The 17,462-nt window shown below is 32.1% G+C and overlaps 1 protein-coding gene and 1 long non-coding RNA gene across 18 annotated transcripts in view; one reads left to right on the top strand and one right to left on the bottom strand.

Annotated features, from left to right (window-relative positions):
- LOC122577053 (zinc finger and BTB domain-containing protein 12-like) overlaps window positions 1-17,462 on the bottom strand; it is a 110,093-nt gene that overhangs the window by 90,507 nt on the left and 2,124 nt on the right. For 10 of the 11 annotated variants that reach the window (XR_006320027.1, XR_006320030.1, XR_006320029.1 and 7 more), the window contains 4 exons: window positions 15,777-15,971; window positions 14,908-15,162; window positions 14,496-14,631; window positions 14,231-14,344 (listed from right to left, as the gene is read on the bottom strand). Coding sequence is in view for 7 of the 11 variants with exons in the window: in XM_043748140.1 (XP_043604075.1) it covers window positions 14,231-14,344; window positions 14,496-14,631; window positions 14,908-15,162; window positions 15,777-15,971 (700 nt within the window). In the remaining 4 variants the exon portion in view is untranslated. Of the gene's footprint in view, window positions 1-10,946; window positions 11,838-14,230; window positions 14,345-14,495; window positions 14,632-14,907; window positions 15,163-15,776; window positions 15,972-17,462 lie in introns of those variants that run through there. The other variant, XM_043748146.1, reaches the window with a different exon arrangement.
- Window positions 2,758-9,972, top strand: LOC122577055. 7 transcript variants are annotated; one of them, XR_006320034.1, is made up of 3 exons: window positions 2,758-3,713; window positions 3,802-4,748; window positions 4,823-9,972. It is a non-coding gene; the product is annotated as an uncharacterized LOC122577055 (long non-coding RNA). The 7 variants fall into 7 exon arrangements; XR_006320035.1 differs by having other exon boundaries at window positions 3,802-6,311; window positions 6,737-9,972; XR_006320037.1 differs by having other exon boundaries at window positions 3,802-6,947; window positions 7,127-9,972.

Here is a 17,462-nt window from a genome sequence, read left to right as displayed (position 1 = left end):
ACGTTTAGTACTGAGTGTTCAAGAGGAAACAAAGCTGCTGAGAGAAGTAAGAAAAAGGTATGGAAATGTTGCAAAAATCACGAACGTTTGCAACGTTAAGGGATGTACAATTAGTATAATATAATTGATATAATGAAAAGCAAAAACCTGCATGTTTTGAGAAGTAGGAAAACTTCAATGGACTTGAAAAATAAATATCTATGCTCTGTTGTATAGAAATGCTAATAAATCAGCAACAAAGAGACGCTAATATGTAGCGTATGAAGATGTTTTGGAGTTTGGATAAATCATATCATCAACGTTTCAAGTCCTCGTGTTGAGAAAAGGAAGATTACAGTGAAACTGACGACGACAAAAGCCTTCTTATTTGGCAAGATTGTTCACATTAGAGAAAGATCTCTTAATTAGACGATTTGAGGCATAAACAGAATATAATTGGACGATATAACGCGTCTAAAGACAACATCTTTCCTGATGGAATTCGTCATTTGCTTGATTGATCGCTATAGGAGGCAACGACAAATGCTTCAATGATTTCAATTGAAAAATAATCGAACAATTAGCGGTATCATTTTTTGAGTAGAATTTTTCGAATTTCATCGAGAAGATTGGATTATTCATTCGTGTGATAATATAATATTTGATATTATAAAAAATTCTCTCCGCCAATTCGAGTACTGCAGGTTCCACTGTACTTCATTCGATGCCAGCTGCTTTTTTACATTAAGTTTCGCTGCTCGCAGTATTTCAAGAGAAACTTTCAAATTTCCCAGCAAGCCATCGACGCGTTTACACTGACGAACCTGCCAAAATCAGCTGATCAGAATTTTGCAAAATTATCGGCATATCATAAGGTTAAAGAGAAATTGTAATTCTTAAAAAGAGAGCAGTTTCAACTCGCCTTATTTAATTAGTTTCCCTGTTATCGTATACTTTAGTTTGAGCGTAGAGTTCAGTTTCAAGCGCTTGACGCTTCAGCAAGCAACGTGTAACTTCCTTTTTTTGACACGTCAGAGAAATTTTGTCGAACCTCGTAAATTCTTCGTAAAACTTCAATTTGACTAGATTTTATTTATCCTTATGAATAATTAAACAAGCTAACTACCATCCTTTTCCAAATAGAAAAACTATATAGCGTTCCGAACGAGAAACCAATCTCCTTCCTCTTTTCGTTAACCCTAAGCCCTAACACTATGGTTAATTACTAGCTGTCGAGTACACGAATCGCTGTAATTTACAATATGTACAACAACTAAGCGAATGCACTTTCCTTCGAAAACAAAAGGAGTCAGATAGGACAGGAACGAAGAGAAACTTAAACATTGAATGGGAAAAACTCGTCCCAATGCATCCTGCGAAACATTTCGAATGGTCGTTAGTAACATTCGGAATAAATAACGGGGAAAATAAATAATAAGCGAAACGAATCGATATTAATGAAAAAACGGGAATGTTAACATCCGTAGCTACTCGTCGAATCTCTGACTATACTCTTTTGTTTCTTCGACTGATAAAAGGAAATCTAGTTGAATCGAAAATTAGAAAGTTCGCGGCTTTCGAATAGAAACCTGCATAGTAAAATTTCGTGAAATGATTGCAACCTTAAACCTATCTGGATCAGGACAATTTCATTAGTTTGCTCTAAGTTATTACCTCGCCGGTAATAGAAAATTTGTCCAACTTTCTAAATCCCAGATTCCTTGACCCTTTCAAGTTTCAAAAATATTTTGTAATTTCTAGCCCGACGTTTCCCCATCATTTTCTTTTTCCTTTCTTTTCTTTTTTTTTTTTTTTCCCACTTTGGATTTGTCATGTTCGCTCCTCGAACTCGAACAAGCATCTCAACTTTCCAATTTTCAAATCGCCCACCGATCAAATAAACCGTTTGAAAAAGAAACACGGGGAATGAATGGTGCGAAAAGGTGCTTTCTCCAGACTTAGACGTTTCCCAGATAACGAATTTTCCTGTAATTTCTTCGGTTTTGCCGTTAATTTTTTTCCATAGTAATTTGTTGATTATTCGGCGGTTTTTTTTTTTGTTTATCTTTCTCTTTGTTTAGGAAAAATGGAAAAACTGCATTGTCTATTGGAATGTCTCAATTAATCAATTAATCAATCAATCAACTAATCGGCTGATCGTTAATATCACTTTTAATGCCCAGCGAAAGATTACGAGTTAGAAAAATGACTTCCCTGTAATTGTCTGCTTCGTTTCGTTTCCTTTTTTTTTTTTTTTTTGTCTCAAATCATCGATTCTCAGTTTCTTTGCTTTACTCGTTCTATGTATTCTATCTCTGTGGCTCGCTGTTTCATTCTGCCTATGTGCTGTATGTGTGTGTATGATATATGTATATGAACATGAATCTCGGTCTAGGGAGCCAATCGATCGATTATTCTGTAAACAAATAATCAAATTGCTACCACAACTGATCCTCTGTCGTGAAACAAAGACTGTGTAATATTTCTGCAATGGAAATATTATCGATCCTTTCGAACTAATATTTTCATCAAAATCTACCATATCGAGTCGTATAATGTGATATTTCAATTTAGAAGAACACAAGAAACTGATAATGTAAGAAGAATATTCACAGTTTACACTTTCAACGAATCATCGTATTATACGTTGCAACAAGGTGAATCGAAAAGTATCCAATCGTATGATGTAATATTTCAATTAAGAAAAAGAAAAGTGTATCTGAATAAAGAAGAACACAAGAAACTGATAATGTAAGAAGAATATTCACAGTNTTACACTTTCAACGAATCATCGTATTATACGTTGCAACAAGGTGAATCGAAAGGTATCGAATCGTATGATGTAATATTTCAATTAAGAAAAAGAAAAGTATATCCGAATAAAGAAGAATACAAGAAACTGATAGTGTAAGAAAAATATTTACAATTCACACTTTCAACGAATCATCGTATTATACGTTGCAACAAAGTGAATCGAAAAGTATCCAATCGTATGATGTAATATTTCAATTAAGAAAAAGAAAAGTGTATCTGGATAAAGAAGAACACAAGAAACTGATAATGTAAGAAGAATATTCACAGTTTACACTTTCAACGAATCATCGTATTATACGTTGCAACAAGGTGAATCGAAAGGTATCGAATCGTATGATGTAATATTTCAATTAAGAAAAAGAAAAGTGTACCCGAATAAAGAAGAACACAAGAAACTGATAATATAAGAAGAATATTTACAATTCGCACTTTCAACGAATCATCGTATTATACGTTGCAACAAAGTGAATCGAAAGTTTCTGGCAGATGTGTTTTAGATCGAAAAACTCAAGACACGTTACTCGATGTTATTAACAAACGAAGTAAAAATATCAATTAATTGAATTGGACAACAGTAAAGACTCCATAATTGCTCGCAAGTAGCTGCCGCATAATTGCTGCTTGCTTATCCCCACCAATGGCAGGATTCCTCTTTGTACCATCGACGCGAGTAACGTGACGCGTCAACTTCTCTCGACACTAATTTCACGGAACGCGCGTCCTTTTGACGCATTTCGAATTTCACGAGGAAAATTACACAAACCGTGTACGTTCTTCTTCTACGGTTTCTATCGATTTCTATCCATTCAACGAGACGAATATACACGGAAATTCATTTTCCTCGTAGCTTTCCAGTTTCCAAGTTCTCTACCTGGTGTACTTATCTCTACGGATACGCCCCAATCTGACGCAATCGTAAAGTAAGTTTGTAAATTGGCTTAGAGAGATAATAATATAATTGAATAATATTAATAATAATTTAACGATATAATATAATAATATAATCAGAAATATGAACACGATAAATGAGCCAGCTGTTGACAAAAGTGAACATGAAGAATACAGCGACCATATTTGGGAGAAAATTTCTCAAATCTCGAGTGGATGAAATGCTGTTTCGTGTGTTACGTATTCACCTTGGAAAACCTTAGGCAGAACAGGGCAATAAGCCTCAGAAGAAGAAACGAAACTCGGTATATGAGACGCGTAGTTGCAAAAATCGCGCAACCAATTGCAGTCGCAGTGTGAAGACTCGTTCGAAGCTACTGGTGTATTTTCAATGTCAGTAAAATGATCGAAAAGTCGCGAATCATTGTGAATTTATTATTTCGAAATTCAACCTGTCGCTTCAAATTTTCACAAACTCCGAATATGTCTATTGGCTTGGCAACTAAGTGATTGCGGATTTTGTCATTAGGCGGTAGTGACAAAATCCGCAATCACTTAGTTGCCAACCCAATAGAAGAGGAGACAACATCTCGCAAAAGATGGTCAGTTTACGCGAGCACTGTTCTGACACGCCAGCTGTGAAGAGGATGAAGACGAAGTATCTCGGAACGAGGCTGAATTTCAGATTTTCGAATCAGAGGAAAGCGACAAAACAGAGGAATCTTCATACAAAAGCGAAGGAGAGGATTCCCGGGATTTTCGTCTCCGAATCACGCGAACATTGCCAGATCCTGCGAAATTTGAACGTGGTTCGTGATACTGAAACTGCGGTCGATGGACCAACTTGGAAGAAATTGGAAACAGGCGGATCTAGTGGTAGACCACTTATCAAAATATTCAAGGACATCGCTGGTTCTACCGGATACGCAACAAGGAATGTGGCGACAGATAGCGTCGCTATCAGTTCTACTTGATAATCGACAAAAACACATGTTGCAACATAAAAAATGTTACACAGAAGCAGAGACAGGTGGTGTCTTAATTGATTGGACAATTTCAATGGCTAAGTTAGTTGCTTTTACTGCGATTTTGTAAGCTCGAGTAGCATACGAAGCAAAGTCACTGAAAGCTCTTCATTTAGGGCGCAGGAAATGGCCAGTTGCTTTCTTATCGAACACAATGCCGAGAGATGAATTGATGCAAATTCTTCGATTTGATAAAAGTTTGATAAAAGAAGAGAACGATCGGAAGGTTTACGTACAGACAAAATTCAGCACAAGATGCGCGGAATAAATGTGATGATATATAATGTTGAACATTATAAATCTCATGGTTTCATTTATAAATTAACAGCGTATAATTATATCGTTTTCTTTTTTTAAAGAAAATTTATGATTTTGTTCATGCGTCAAATCGACACGTAGAGATAGGAACATATAGGAAACGTGAGTAAACCTAGCTTTGAACATCTGTTTCGTCTTCGTTTCAGCGAGACGACACTAGCGCCACGACGAAGCTTCTCCGTTTTAAATTTCTCGCCAATCGCATTGTGTTACGTTGGAATTTCTCTTTTACGTGAAAAAGCAATTACCGACTTCCATCTCGGGAGGTTCCGTCTCGAGATAAAGAAAATTACTTTTCTATTACATCGGCTTCTCTTATACTTGAAAAGGCAATCATTGACTATCTCAAAATAAAAAAAAAATAAATAAAAAAGAGATAATTGATAATATATAACAAAATATAAAACAAAAATTTACTCGAGTCCTATCCCATCAATCAGATAGCCGGATACTCGCAATCAGAAAAATACCTGATGCAACCTGCTTGAACACTCTACTCGTGTCATCCGATGTTTACAACATTTCGAATAATTTCTATTTCTGAGTCAATCGAATATCTAAATTAAATATCTTCATTTTTGTACCGAAATACCAACAAGTTAACGTTCTCAGCAGGTATACTGGCTGGCTTCAACATTTCCACACATTTCCAGCTGTTCAAAACACATTAGCAAAGTTGCTAAGATGTACTTGTGTATACAAGTTGCAAGCTCTCAACGTGTAGTTCCAACAGCTGACAATATCGTCAACGTATAGCCTAACAGCATACTACTCGAGAATGTTGATTCGTTGGCATTTCCGTACAGAACTGAAAATGTCTACTTTAAAATGATCGTTTCATCGTCTACCAAAAACACATAGATAGAAACATTGTGAACGCCTGTGACACGAGTAGGGTACTCGAGTGAAACATAGCAAGCATCCGAGTAGCGATAGCTCTACTCTCAGCTATCTCATCTCTGTGGACAAGAACAGTGATAAAACACGTGGCTAAATTTGAATCACTGCAATCAACCGCGTTGAGAACAGTTGCGAATACAGCGCGGTGTATCAGCAGCGAAAGTCTAAGGAAACAGCCAATTAGGCTACCAACGATCCAAGAGGAAATTAAGAGAAATGGAACGAAGCGTGAGAAAAGAGTCGCAAAGCGTCCTAATCAACTAGCCCTGCAGGCCTACAAAGCCAAAATTAAACGAAGATTGAAAGACAAGCATCCTGCTGACCTGCTAATCTCATGAGATGATACAAGATGACATGTTCGTTTCCCTACTGGGAATAGTCATCCAGGTGATAATTTATAAAGAATATGGAAGAATTTACCGAATGTCCAATAGGACAAACTGTAGAGAGAAATAACTAAGTTTAGAAAGAGAACTATGTCATGTGCTTGGTGGTGATGTTTCTCACCCAGGCATCTCATAAGTAGACTGCTGGTTCTTACACAATTATAGTTCAATTGAAAAAAATATGCGAGATACCCAAAGTATAGTGTCATAATATTTAACAATTGAAATAAGTGTTCCTTTAATTGTAGGAACAAGAAATATGAATTTGCATAAATCCGCAGTCTGCTCACAAATAACAACTCTACTTGAAAGTTATTGAAATCCTACACATTTTTCTGCTTGTCATTCGCTGAAATGAACACCATACAGCTACGAATAAGTCGAGTTGATCTTTCCTTCTTTTCTTTTCTTTTTGCCAATTCTCAGCTTTTATGGAGACTTTACTGTATCACCTAACAGACCAGTGCTCGTAGAAAACATTGCAAGTGCCAGAAGCAACAGATTCTCGGGGGCAGAAGAGAACTTATAGTATTAATATAGTGCAAATTCATGAAAGAGAAGTGTATCTTCTAAGAAACTCAATGTTCCATTCAATTGGATGAAGACAGATGGTATATGTATCTTATGGTATATGATGGTAAGTGTATCTCCTAGGAAACTCAATGTTCCACTTAATCCGATGAAGACAGATGGTATATGTATCTTATGGTATATGATGGTAAGTGTATCTTCTAGGAAACTCAATGTTCCATTCAATCGGATGAAGACAGATGGTATATGTATCTGATGGTATATGATGGTAAGTGTATCTTCTAGGAAACTCAATGTTCCATTTAATCCGATGAAGACAGATGGTATATGTATCTTATGGTATATGATGGTAAGTGTATCTTCTAGGAAACTCAATGTTCCATTCAATCGGATGAAGACAGATGGTATATGTATCTTATGGTATATGATGGTAAGTGTATCTTCTAGGATACTCAATGTTCCATTCAATCGGATGAAGACAGATAGTATATGTATCTGATGGTATATGATGGTAAGTGTATCTTCTAGGAAACTCAATGTTCCATTCAATTGGATGAAGACAGATGGTATAACAAAAGCTAGGAAACAATTATCTGCTGTTCATTAGCATTCATATGTTTTTGTATAGAGATGAGGTTGTCACATGACCTTTGAGCATTATTAATAACAATTTAGAAAGAGACATTACACTTGGATTCTACGCTACAGCATTCTCATTGGTAGGTAGAACATTTCTCAGTAAAAGAATTCCAAGTGTTTTCCATTCTGACACTCGCAGTGTTTTCTACAAACAATATTCAATTAATGGAATGTATCTAAAATTCATAGCTAAGCAATACTTAGTCATTTAGTTATTTTCTGGAAATTGAAACAGTTTCTCCTTTGAGGCTATAAGAAAGATTGCTATAAGAAAATAAATGAGAACTCTGTTGATTAAATGTTTATAGCGAGCTATGATCTAACAGATCATTAGATTAGATCGTATGACGATCAAAAGATACATGTAATAGTTAAGAAGATGCAAGAAACGAATGAACAAAATATTGAAGAAGAATCAAAGTAGTATAGTGTTAGTGGAGGAACCGTAGACCGAGGCTTGCAACAGGCTGTCTGTACAACAATCTTAATAACATGATATGCAACATTTATATTCTAATCTTAGAGTCAGTAAAAACTATGCGCTGGGCACGAAGCTCTCTGTTCCACGCGTTAAAAAACGAATAGAAAAACCTTCGGAAAAAGTGCGTAACAATAAGGAAATGAAAACCGTCCACGTGCGAGACGAAAATATCGGAATTAGTTTGTTTTCCTATCTCTTTCGTGGTTAATGAGTCTGGCGTTTTTAAAAAATTTGATTCGTCGCAGTCGTTGCGACCCCGGCACTATTGTAAAACGGTATGTAAATATACTTATTATAATAATATATAGCTGCATCTGTGATTTGATTGTAAATCGTGAGGTAAGGAGCCTGTGTGAATGGCGCGATCAACTCGAGAAACGTTTCCACTTTCCTCGAACTTGGAGTCTACAGTAAAACTTCCAACAATCTTATAATTACACACGCAACATGTAAGAAGCTAAGAAGATTTAAAAACAAAAGAAAAGAAAATCTCGATATTTGAAATTTCGCTATTTAAATTCAATAATTAAATATTTCAATGTTTAAATCAATGAAATAAGAAATAAAAGGAAAGAATAAAATTGAAATGACGATCTGGTTAATAGAAAAGAAAGAAGACCAAAAATTTTGGAAATGACCACTTAGGTAATAATAATTTGAATAACTATGAAATTGATGGAAATTTTAGACTCTAACGTAAAGTATATAGTGAAACATTTGTCGAGAACATGGCGCTCACGGAACTATTGTCATCTGTAAAATATAATATAAAAGATCCTGAGTTGTACTGTGTGGTACTATGGCTATGGAGTTCGGCGGTGACTGAGATGGCTTTATCTTTCCTCTTTTCTCTTGAAATAATACATACAGAATATTGTACAAGTTCTAGGAAAACTAAATATCCTGCAATGCCAAAATAAAATATAAAATACTTCACCTTCTATGTATCATAATATCTACATACTTTAAGATACTGACAAACAAATTTAACACATGTATAAGAATTAGTGTCACTTAATAAAGTAGGCAGGCTCATTAATTATACATGTCACTTATGTTAACCAGTAACTTAACGTGTTAATAATCAGTTTGCATAGAAGTATTTTCAATAAATCACCTACTAGATATCTACTAAACGCATTTACTAAGATAATAAAATATTTATAAATTGTTATCACTATAAAGTTTTATCATATAATGAAGCATTAATAAAGAAAGAAAAAAATTCAACTTGGTCTAAAAAGATTGATTAAAAATTGTAAAATATATGATTAACGTTATTAAATAATAAATTGCTGGTCGATAAAGCAATACATTTTATAAAATAATACTCTATAAATCACTTGGGACAAACTATTCCGTTATTTCTAAATTAGTAATATATGTTTTCTAAGGATATAGTTCATTTGTAATATCAATACGTTAAAGTTTCAAACGTATCATTGTTTAACAGAGACAAAATGAGAATAATAGAAATAATAATACTGTTTACGAGAAATTCACTTGATGGGGAAAGCAATATTTCAAAAATCAATACCATTAAAAATAATTGGTTAATGTAGTAAACGACAGCAGTGAAAGTAAAATACAGAAATGCTATGTTTTATGGTGATGTTAAAAAGTAATTTCAAAGAATTAAAAGAAATTCCAAAGAAGTTGGATTATACGTAATTTGCTAAAACTATGGAGAAAAGTATTAAATTCAGCTCTGTAATATCACATTAGAGCGTATAAAAAAATTCACAAGAAAAGCCATCTCGGGCACAGGCCTCTTATAATATATTAAATTCAATCTGCTGCATCACGGTGGTTTCCCATCGATAACTGTCAATAATAAATCCTCTGTAAATCTGCTTGAGCTGTAAAATCGGTTGGCTGTCTATTGCACCGTTAAACTGCTATGCGGTGAAAAATATATTATAATATGTTCGTACGTCATCCTGGGAGTTTCTGTGCGTGTCACCCAGTCGTGTGACGCAATCGATAAAGTAAATATAATCCTCTGTAAGAATATAATATCGTTGTAAATATCTGTAGTCTGTATAACACTGTATAGCATCAAATAAAACAACAAGTTATCCTGGCTCGCGGAATAATCAGTACGAGGTGGGATGGCTGTTCCACTTGCGGCGGTTATTTGTGATTTCTCTCTTGTTTCTTCTTTTGTTTAAGGAATATTCTCGCATTTCCTTACGACGAATAGGCACGGCACCTTTTGCGAATTGTCCTTCGGAGGACTATTGTTTCATTAGTTATTGTAAGACACTGTGAAAAGATTATTCTATGGAGCAAAGTGCTGTATGATGGATAGCTCAGAAGCTGATTTTAGTAGTCGTTTCGTTAAAAATCTTTAGAGCAGAATTTTGAAGTTTCATTTGTAGAAAAAAAATTGAATCCTACTATTATTAGTAGCAAAAGAAAAAACTCTTTTTGCTGTAAAAAAAAATCATAAAAGAATATTGCTGTATTGAACAAATTAAGAATACTGTTTATATATAGAATATAAATTTTAAATTCAAGCTCTGTTGTCAATTTTTGCTTCCAAATATTTCTATATATTTTTCAATACTTCTGTGCTTTTATTAAGCTGTAATAGTAATTTATATCTTTCTATTAATATATATATTAATAAATAATTTCTTTATTAAGCTCTAATAAAGAGACCCTGAATTTTTAATGCACTTAGTTTTAAAAATAATATTCATATTTTAATAAATATTATTATTTAAAACGTAAAAACTTTATATTCTTTTACATGTAATAAATTTATCAATATTTCGAAAAATATATTACATATGCATTATATAATCTGTTACTTTTATATATTAGAAAAATATAATTAAGAAAACAATAAAAAAAATAATTTGATACTTATGATAAAACAAATAATGAAAATAGAATAAATTAAAAAGAATAGAACTAAAAAAAGTTAAAACTAAAAAATATCATTGTTCACTGATTAATATTTAAAATTTCATTCCATTCGTTCATACTCATATCATACTCTAAAGACTTTTAATAATCATTACTACTATATCACTTATTATAAATAAACACAAAATATTTGAATTATATTTTGATACAAAAAAATAAAAGCAAGATATAGTTACTTTATATCTATTAAAAATAAGAAATAAGAAATTCTAAATTGAAGCACTTGCTATGAAGAATAGAGTGGTTGATAAGTAATCTTATAAAAATATTCAATGTTAAAAATTCTATAAATTCTTAATGCTCTCCATCACAGCACACACCCTTAATCTCTTCACTGCACCTTAATCTGTCTTCAAAAGACTATATTAATCTCCATCTGGAGTTTATGGTAGCCAGAAATTACTGGCATTAAGCCTACTCAACCAAAAAGCTATCACAAATGGGCCGAAGAAACTAAGGCGCATTAGTGGTATGCAGCATCAAATTGCATCATGCTGCTCTGAAAGTGCTTAGATTCGGCATTGGTCTGATTGACCTCATAAGCACCATCTTGGAATACTCTTGATTTGTTTTCCAGAGTTACTGTAGCTGTACCCTCTTCCATAGAAACTCTGGGTGTAGAAAAGGATTTAACATTATCTGTTTGTTGTGCCTGGATTTGTAGATGAGTTTGCGCTCCAGTCTGTTGTTGCGCTTTAGGCTGTTGCTGTTGGTAGATTTCTTCTTGACGATGCCTGTCTGCCACGCTGAGCTCATGGAAGCTGACCAGGTGGCGTTTCAGGTAGAGCTTGGTCTTGAATGGCTTGTTACAGAGGGGGCATGTGACACTCTGAGGGTTGTGGATCAGGCGCATGTGCTGACGTAGGTTCGACAAGTTACTGTACATGCGGTTGCAGACAGGACAGGGGCGTGGGTCCAGCGAGTGCAGTTTGCGTAGGTCAGCTGCAACACACACACAACTTGCTCTAACCCGGTAGAGGCAGCACGGAGAAGGGAGTTAATTTTTTTTGTTTTGTTTTATTGAATGGATTTATGGGTGGGGTCTCCGATTTGCCAGCCACCACCGGACAGCAACAACCAGCTAAGAAACCCTAGCCACACGACTATTATATACTCTTTCTAATTTAGCAATAGGATCATTCTTAGAGTTCTAAATATCAATTTTTATGTATTACGATTATATTATTTTTTGTACAATTCCTTCTACACAAATTATGTAAATGTTTATACCAAAATTATTACATCTCCCCTCCAAAAAGATAAAAACATTTCAATAAGTGCCATTTTCTTAGCTCATCAATTACAATTATATAACATTTTATTTTTAGTGTAAAAATATTATTGTGGTTAGATTTCAACGTTCAACTGCAACATTGAAAACTACCACCTCTAATCTTAAGTAAATGAGTCAAATAATTTCGTAATTTGATTTTACATTCTATTCATTGGTAATAGTTCAAAGTTCTTACAACTTTAGCCTAAAATAATCAAGAGCATAACAAATCAAGTAACAAATCAAAATAATATTTCCTGAATTTGTATATGTATGATTTCATATATTTCATTTATATATTTATTAGTGAATAAAAGATAACTTGTTTGTTTTATAAAAATTAAGAAAAAATATATTGGTTGATCCTATTACTACCTGTCGTGCGTACAACGATATCGCGCGTTTATTAACGCGCACACATCGGAGACAAATGGTAAGCGTGTGTTATTGGGACATGAGGCGTGAGAGCTCGCGCTGCATCCTCCAAGATTATTATACAATGTTTCTTGACAATAACACCCTTTTACGTTTACAAATTTTCGCTTGACACGTATAAATCTTATTAATATATAATCGTATATAGTTGCTGTTACTATCACTATTAAAACAATAACGATAAATAAAAACAAATAATTTTTGCGATTATAATATGCATAATATTTTTTTTTCTTTATTTGTTCTGCATTCTACATTGTAAATAATTTTAATTTAACTTTGCAGTAATAAAAATAAATACCATTTAAATTTGAACAGTTTATCTAAACGAGAAGTATTATAATTAAAATAAAAAGTAACAGAAATATAATCATAATTTGAGAATTTATATGAAAATTTCAAAATTAATAGCAACCGAATTTTTTTGGGAATTAATCACTTATTATATTATAAACCTTATATTGCTACATAAGTTGATTAGTGAAGCCAGAGATATTAATCTTTTTTTAATTACAACACCGTACTTAAACACTGACCTTAACCAAGAAGCTTATAACAAAATTTAGCATCAAGCAACAGTTTCGCTATATATTTCAAGTTAGGGTGTTCTGCCATGGGATATTTATGAGTACACAGAAAAACGACGCCAATTAGATGAAATATAAAATATTAAAAACTTATAATGTAAAATAATAAACACTGACTGTAAATTAAAATAAATTCAAATTTTATCAATGTTTTATCTTAATTGATTTAATATTTTATTGGATGATATACTTTAAAGTATTATAATTTAAAGAATTTTAAGGAAATAAAAATCATAAATTAAAATTATCCAATATTTCCAATTGGCGTAGCTTCTGAAAGACAATAACGGAAAACATAGAAGCAACGGACAGGCAATTTTACCAGACGGAGGGATTTTACATTTAACCATTTAAAATTCTTCTTTTCTTCCCTCATGTTCTCAGTTCTGATTGCTTGAACTTATTATATTTACAATTTTAAGTAAACCTAAAACAACTTTTGATTTAAAAAACTTAATATAAAAAATAAATTATAATTTTTAACTAAAATCAAAAGTAACGCAAGCTGTATAAAGTTCTCTTTTTGTAACAATTAATATACATAAAATTTATTATAATCTTTTAGCATCACCTCCAATTCTGGCAAATAATATAGACAGGTAGAGAGCTCGAGTATATATGTACACGCAGCTGACTTTCTCACACAACAGCCGCAAACTGCACTCCCCTGGATAAAATCAGAAAATCGCCTCCGAGTGTCAAATGTCTCTTCTTTACCTTTCTCTCTCCCTCTCCCACACTCATCTACACATTCTTCACTCTGTCTTCCTTACATTCTGTCTCTCTTAATGTTTGTTTTTCACTTTCGTTCTTACATACACACATTCCTTTTGTTTCCTTTCTTTCCCTTTCTCTCCTACCGCCTAGCAAGAGCTACCGAGCTACACGAGCTTACCATTTCAAACCGAGGCTCTCCTTCTCCTTCCATCTTTATATTCGCATCCAAAAAATTCTGTCCGACATGATCGGCTAGGTTGTTGCTGTTTGTAATGGTGCTCGCAACTACCAAAAAATTAGGGTTGGGACGGACGATCACTTACCTTGTTGTTCTTGATTTAATTCCGTATTACCAGCATGAGATGGTCCTGGCATCCCACCTTCTAGTGATCCACCACCCCCTCCTCCACCTCCTCCTCCTCCTCCTGCTCCTCCACCTACAAAAATGTAAATTATTGTAGAAAGGTAAAAAATTTATTTTATAATCTTTATGAAATTGTAGAAATGATGCAAATTTTAAATAATTATTCTAAATAAATTAAATACTAATATATTAATGCATGCACAACATACACACACTGTAATTACCTTGATAGGAAGGTGGATAAGATGGCAAAACTTCCATGCCACCATCAAGGCTAAGAAAGCCACTTGGCAGTGTGTTGACCTCCTGCTTTGGAGAACAATCATCATCACTTCCATATTCTGGTAATTCTATTTTTGGCTAAAACACAAAAATTATTATGATTATTTTTTCTAAAAACTGAGATTTATTCTAATACTGATCTAATACTTTCATTAATGATATGCATTTATTTATTACAGTAAAAAAGTTATCACAAAATTGTGAAAGATAAGTTTAGCATTTTTATTTCATGTATTTCCAAAATTTGTTGAAATTTGTACTTGTTATATGTTTATACAAGAATGCTTATACAAGTATATTAAAAAATATACCTTTAAATAATGAATATAAAGCTATAATAAAAAATAAACTAACCTCAACAATATCGAGATCTTTATAACAGTCAAGTTGAACCTGTGGCTCAATTAATGGCCGTGTGCGTGGCGTTCCAGTTGCACAGGCCGCCGGAGCTGGTACTGGACTAGATATTTGAGGCGAATCACTTCGTTTGCACAGCCTTTTTAATGGTGGAGGACTTGAAGTTGGTGGAGTTTTGCTACGGTCCTCCTCCAAATTTGGTGAGATCAGCCCACGGCCATTTGATGCGTGTATGTTGTTTGTCTTCAAATGCTAAAAATGACAAATTTAAATTAAATAAGTATTTTAAAAGAAATAAGTAATTATTTTAATATCATAATAATTGTGGCACAATAATTTTTTGTTCACATATTCTTGTGTATACACAGCAATATTTCTATGAACTTTATATATATTTTATATAATTTTACATAATAAATAAAATAATTTTACTATTTAAGCAAACTTAGTATTAATGTATCGAAGAAGTACATCACCTTCTTTAATATAATATGGTATTAATATATTAACATTAATATATTAACATTAGAAAAAGAGTTATGAAAGCAAAGTAAATAAGTAAAGTCATAGTTGGCATGAAATAGAAGGTAAGAGGAAATGGAAGTTCTGGAAACACTCCAAGTCTATAGAATCTTAAACGATGAAAAGTAGTATAGTTGATAAAGCGATTAGATAATAGGGCTGTAGAAACTATAGTATTTGATAAGATAGTTCAAGGATACTGTAAGGTTTAAGGATACAGAGTCTTTCAAACCCTTTGAAGAAAGAGGTAATAAAAGTAATTACCACTAATATTAGTTTAAGAATCTCAAATTACTTATATTAAGAACAATGTGTACAACATCCAAAAAATTTTTAGAACGTACCTTTTCGTTGTTGTGCTGATTATTTTGAGAGTCAGTGAGGCCACGGATTTGCAGAGACTCAGCAGTTCTTAAAAATGTAGGTAATTCTGCTTGAGATATGTTAACCTCTCCAGCATACATGAACTCCAAAAGTGACTGCAGGTGTTCAAACTCCACATCTCGCATAAATATTATCGGATGCTTGCATGGATTTGTCTATAAATACACATCATATATTTATTTAATATATATTTGCTGAAATAACATTTTATTTTTATTTTTATTTTTAATTCTATCACAAAACTAAAATTACTAAGTAAATCAATATAAATAAAAAATTATAGATATAAACTGAAAAATATATTTATTAAGCAAATACTACATGACAACTTATAGTATTTGACAATGAAAGTAATATTTATAAAAACTAAAAGTGCAAATAGTACTAATTTTTCCAATAAAATGATCATTAAATTTTAAATAGAATTGGTACTAGCATTTTTTGGAACTGAAGATCTTATTTTAAAAATTTATCTATATAATATGTATAGAATATCATTCCTTATTGTTAGAATTATTGTAGTTATATATTATTTCTCAATTAATTTCTTTTAAGATACAACTTTTACATAATTTATATCATTAAAATTATAGTAAAACATCAGTCAGTTTTAAAATGTCTTGACATATATATGAATAACAATTTTTAATACATTTACAGATTTAATGTTGATTAAAGAATATAGAGATAAAAAACAGCGATACAAAGAATAAAACACAATGAACAATTAATTAAAACTATAATTCTTGGTTTTTGTTAGTATTTATACTGCCTTAATGTTAATTCAGACATTCTGCTTAGTCAGACCATTATGTTAGAACATGATCTTATACAAATATATATCTTCATATGAAAATTATGAAATGCTATTCTATATCTCAATCTTATGTGATACATAAATTTTTGTAATTAAATATTATGTCTTTCTAAAATTTCAATATTTTATAATCATTTAATATAATATAATCTACATTCAATTTTCATATACTTATTTACTATTTGTATTATCATTAACAAATTTCTCCTTATTTCACGCAAGGTATTACAATCAACACTTGTATACCAATATAATGTTATTATCTTTTTCTTTTAATAGATCAAGTTCTAGAAATAAAAAAGTAATTTACATTTGAATGTCTAAAAGCAACAGAATTGTCCAGTTAATGACTAAACCAAACTAAACCAAACAAAGTATTACACAATTTATTTAATATAATAAAGTTACATAAATAAATTCAACATATGGCAAACTATAAAGGAAAATATAAGATATGAAACAAAATATAGCTTTTTATTTTTAATTTTAATGTAAAATATAAACTTCAAACTGTAAGTAAATAATGCTAAAATAATGTTAAAACTTTGTGTAATGTAATAACTTTTTAGATGGTCTTTTACTTAATATAACAATAAATTTATTCCATAAATATCATAAATATGTTAGCACTTACATCAAAAGTACTAAAATTCAAATCATATATTGCTTACTACCAAAGAACTGTATTCCTAACTAGATTTTTATTTTATACTTTTTTTATCATAATTGTTGTTAATAATTATATAAATAATGTACTGAATTTGAGCAATTTATGTAGAATTTGTATAAAATTAGCTATACTAAAGTCAATCTAACTAATCATCAGATA

This window comes from Bombus pyrosoma, linkage group LG17, assembly GCF_014825855.1.
Source record: "Bombus pyrosoma isolate SC7728 linkage group LG17, ASM1482585v1, whole genome shotgun sequence".
NCBI lineage: Eukaryota > Metazoa > Arthropoda > Insecta > Hymenoptera > Apidae > Bombus > Bombus pyrosoma.
Note: the sequence above shows the minus strand (reverse complement) of the source record. Positions and strands in the feature narration are given on the sequence as shown.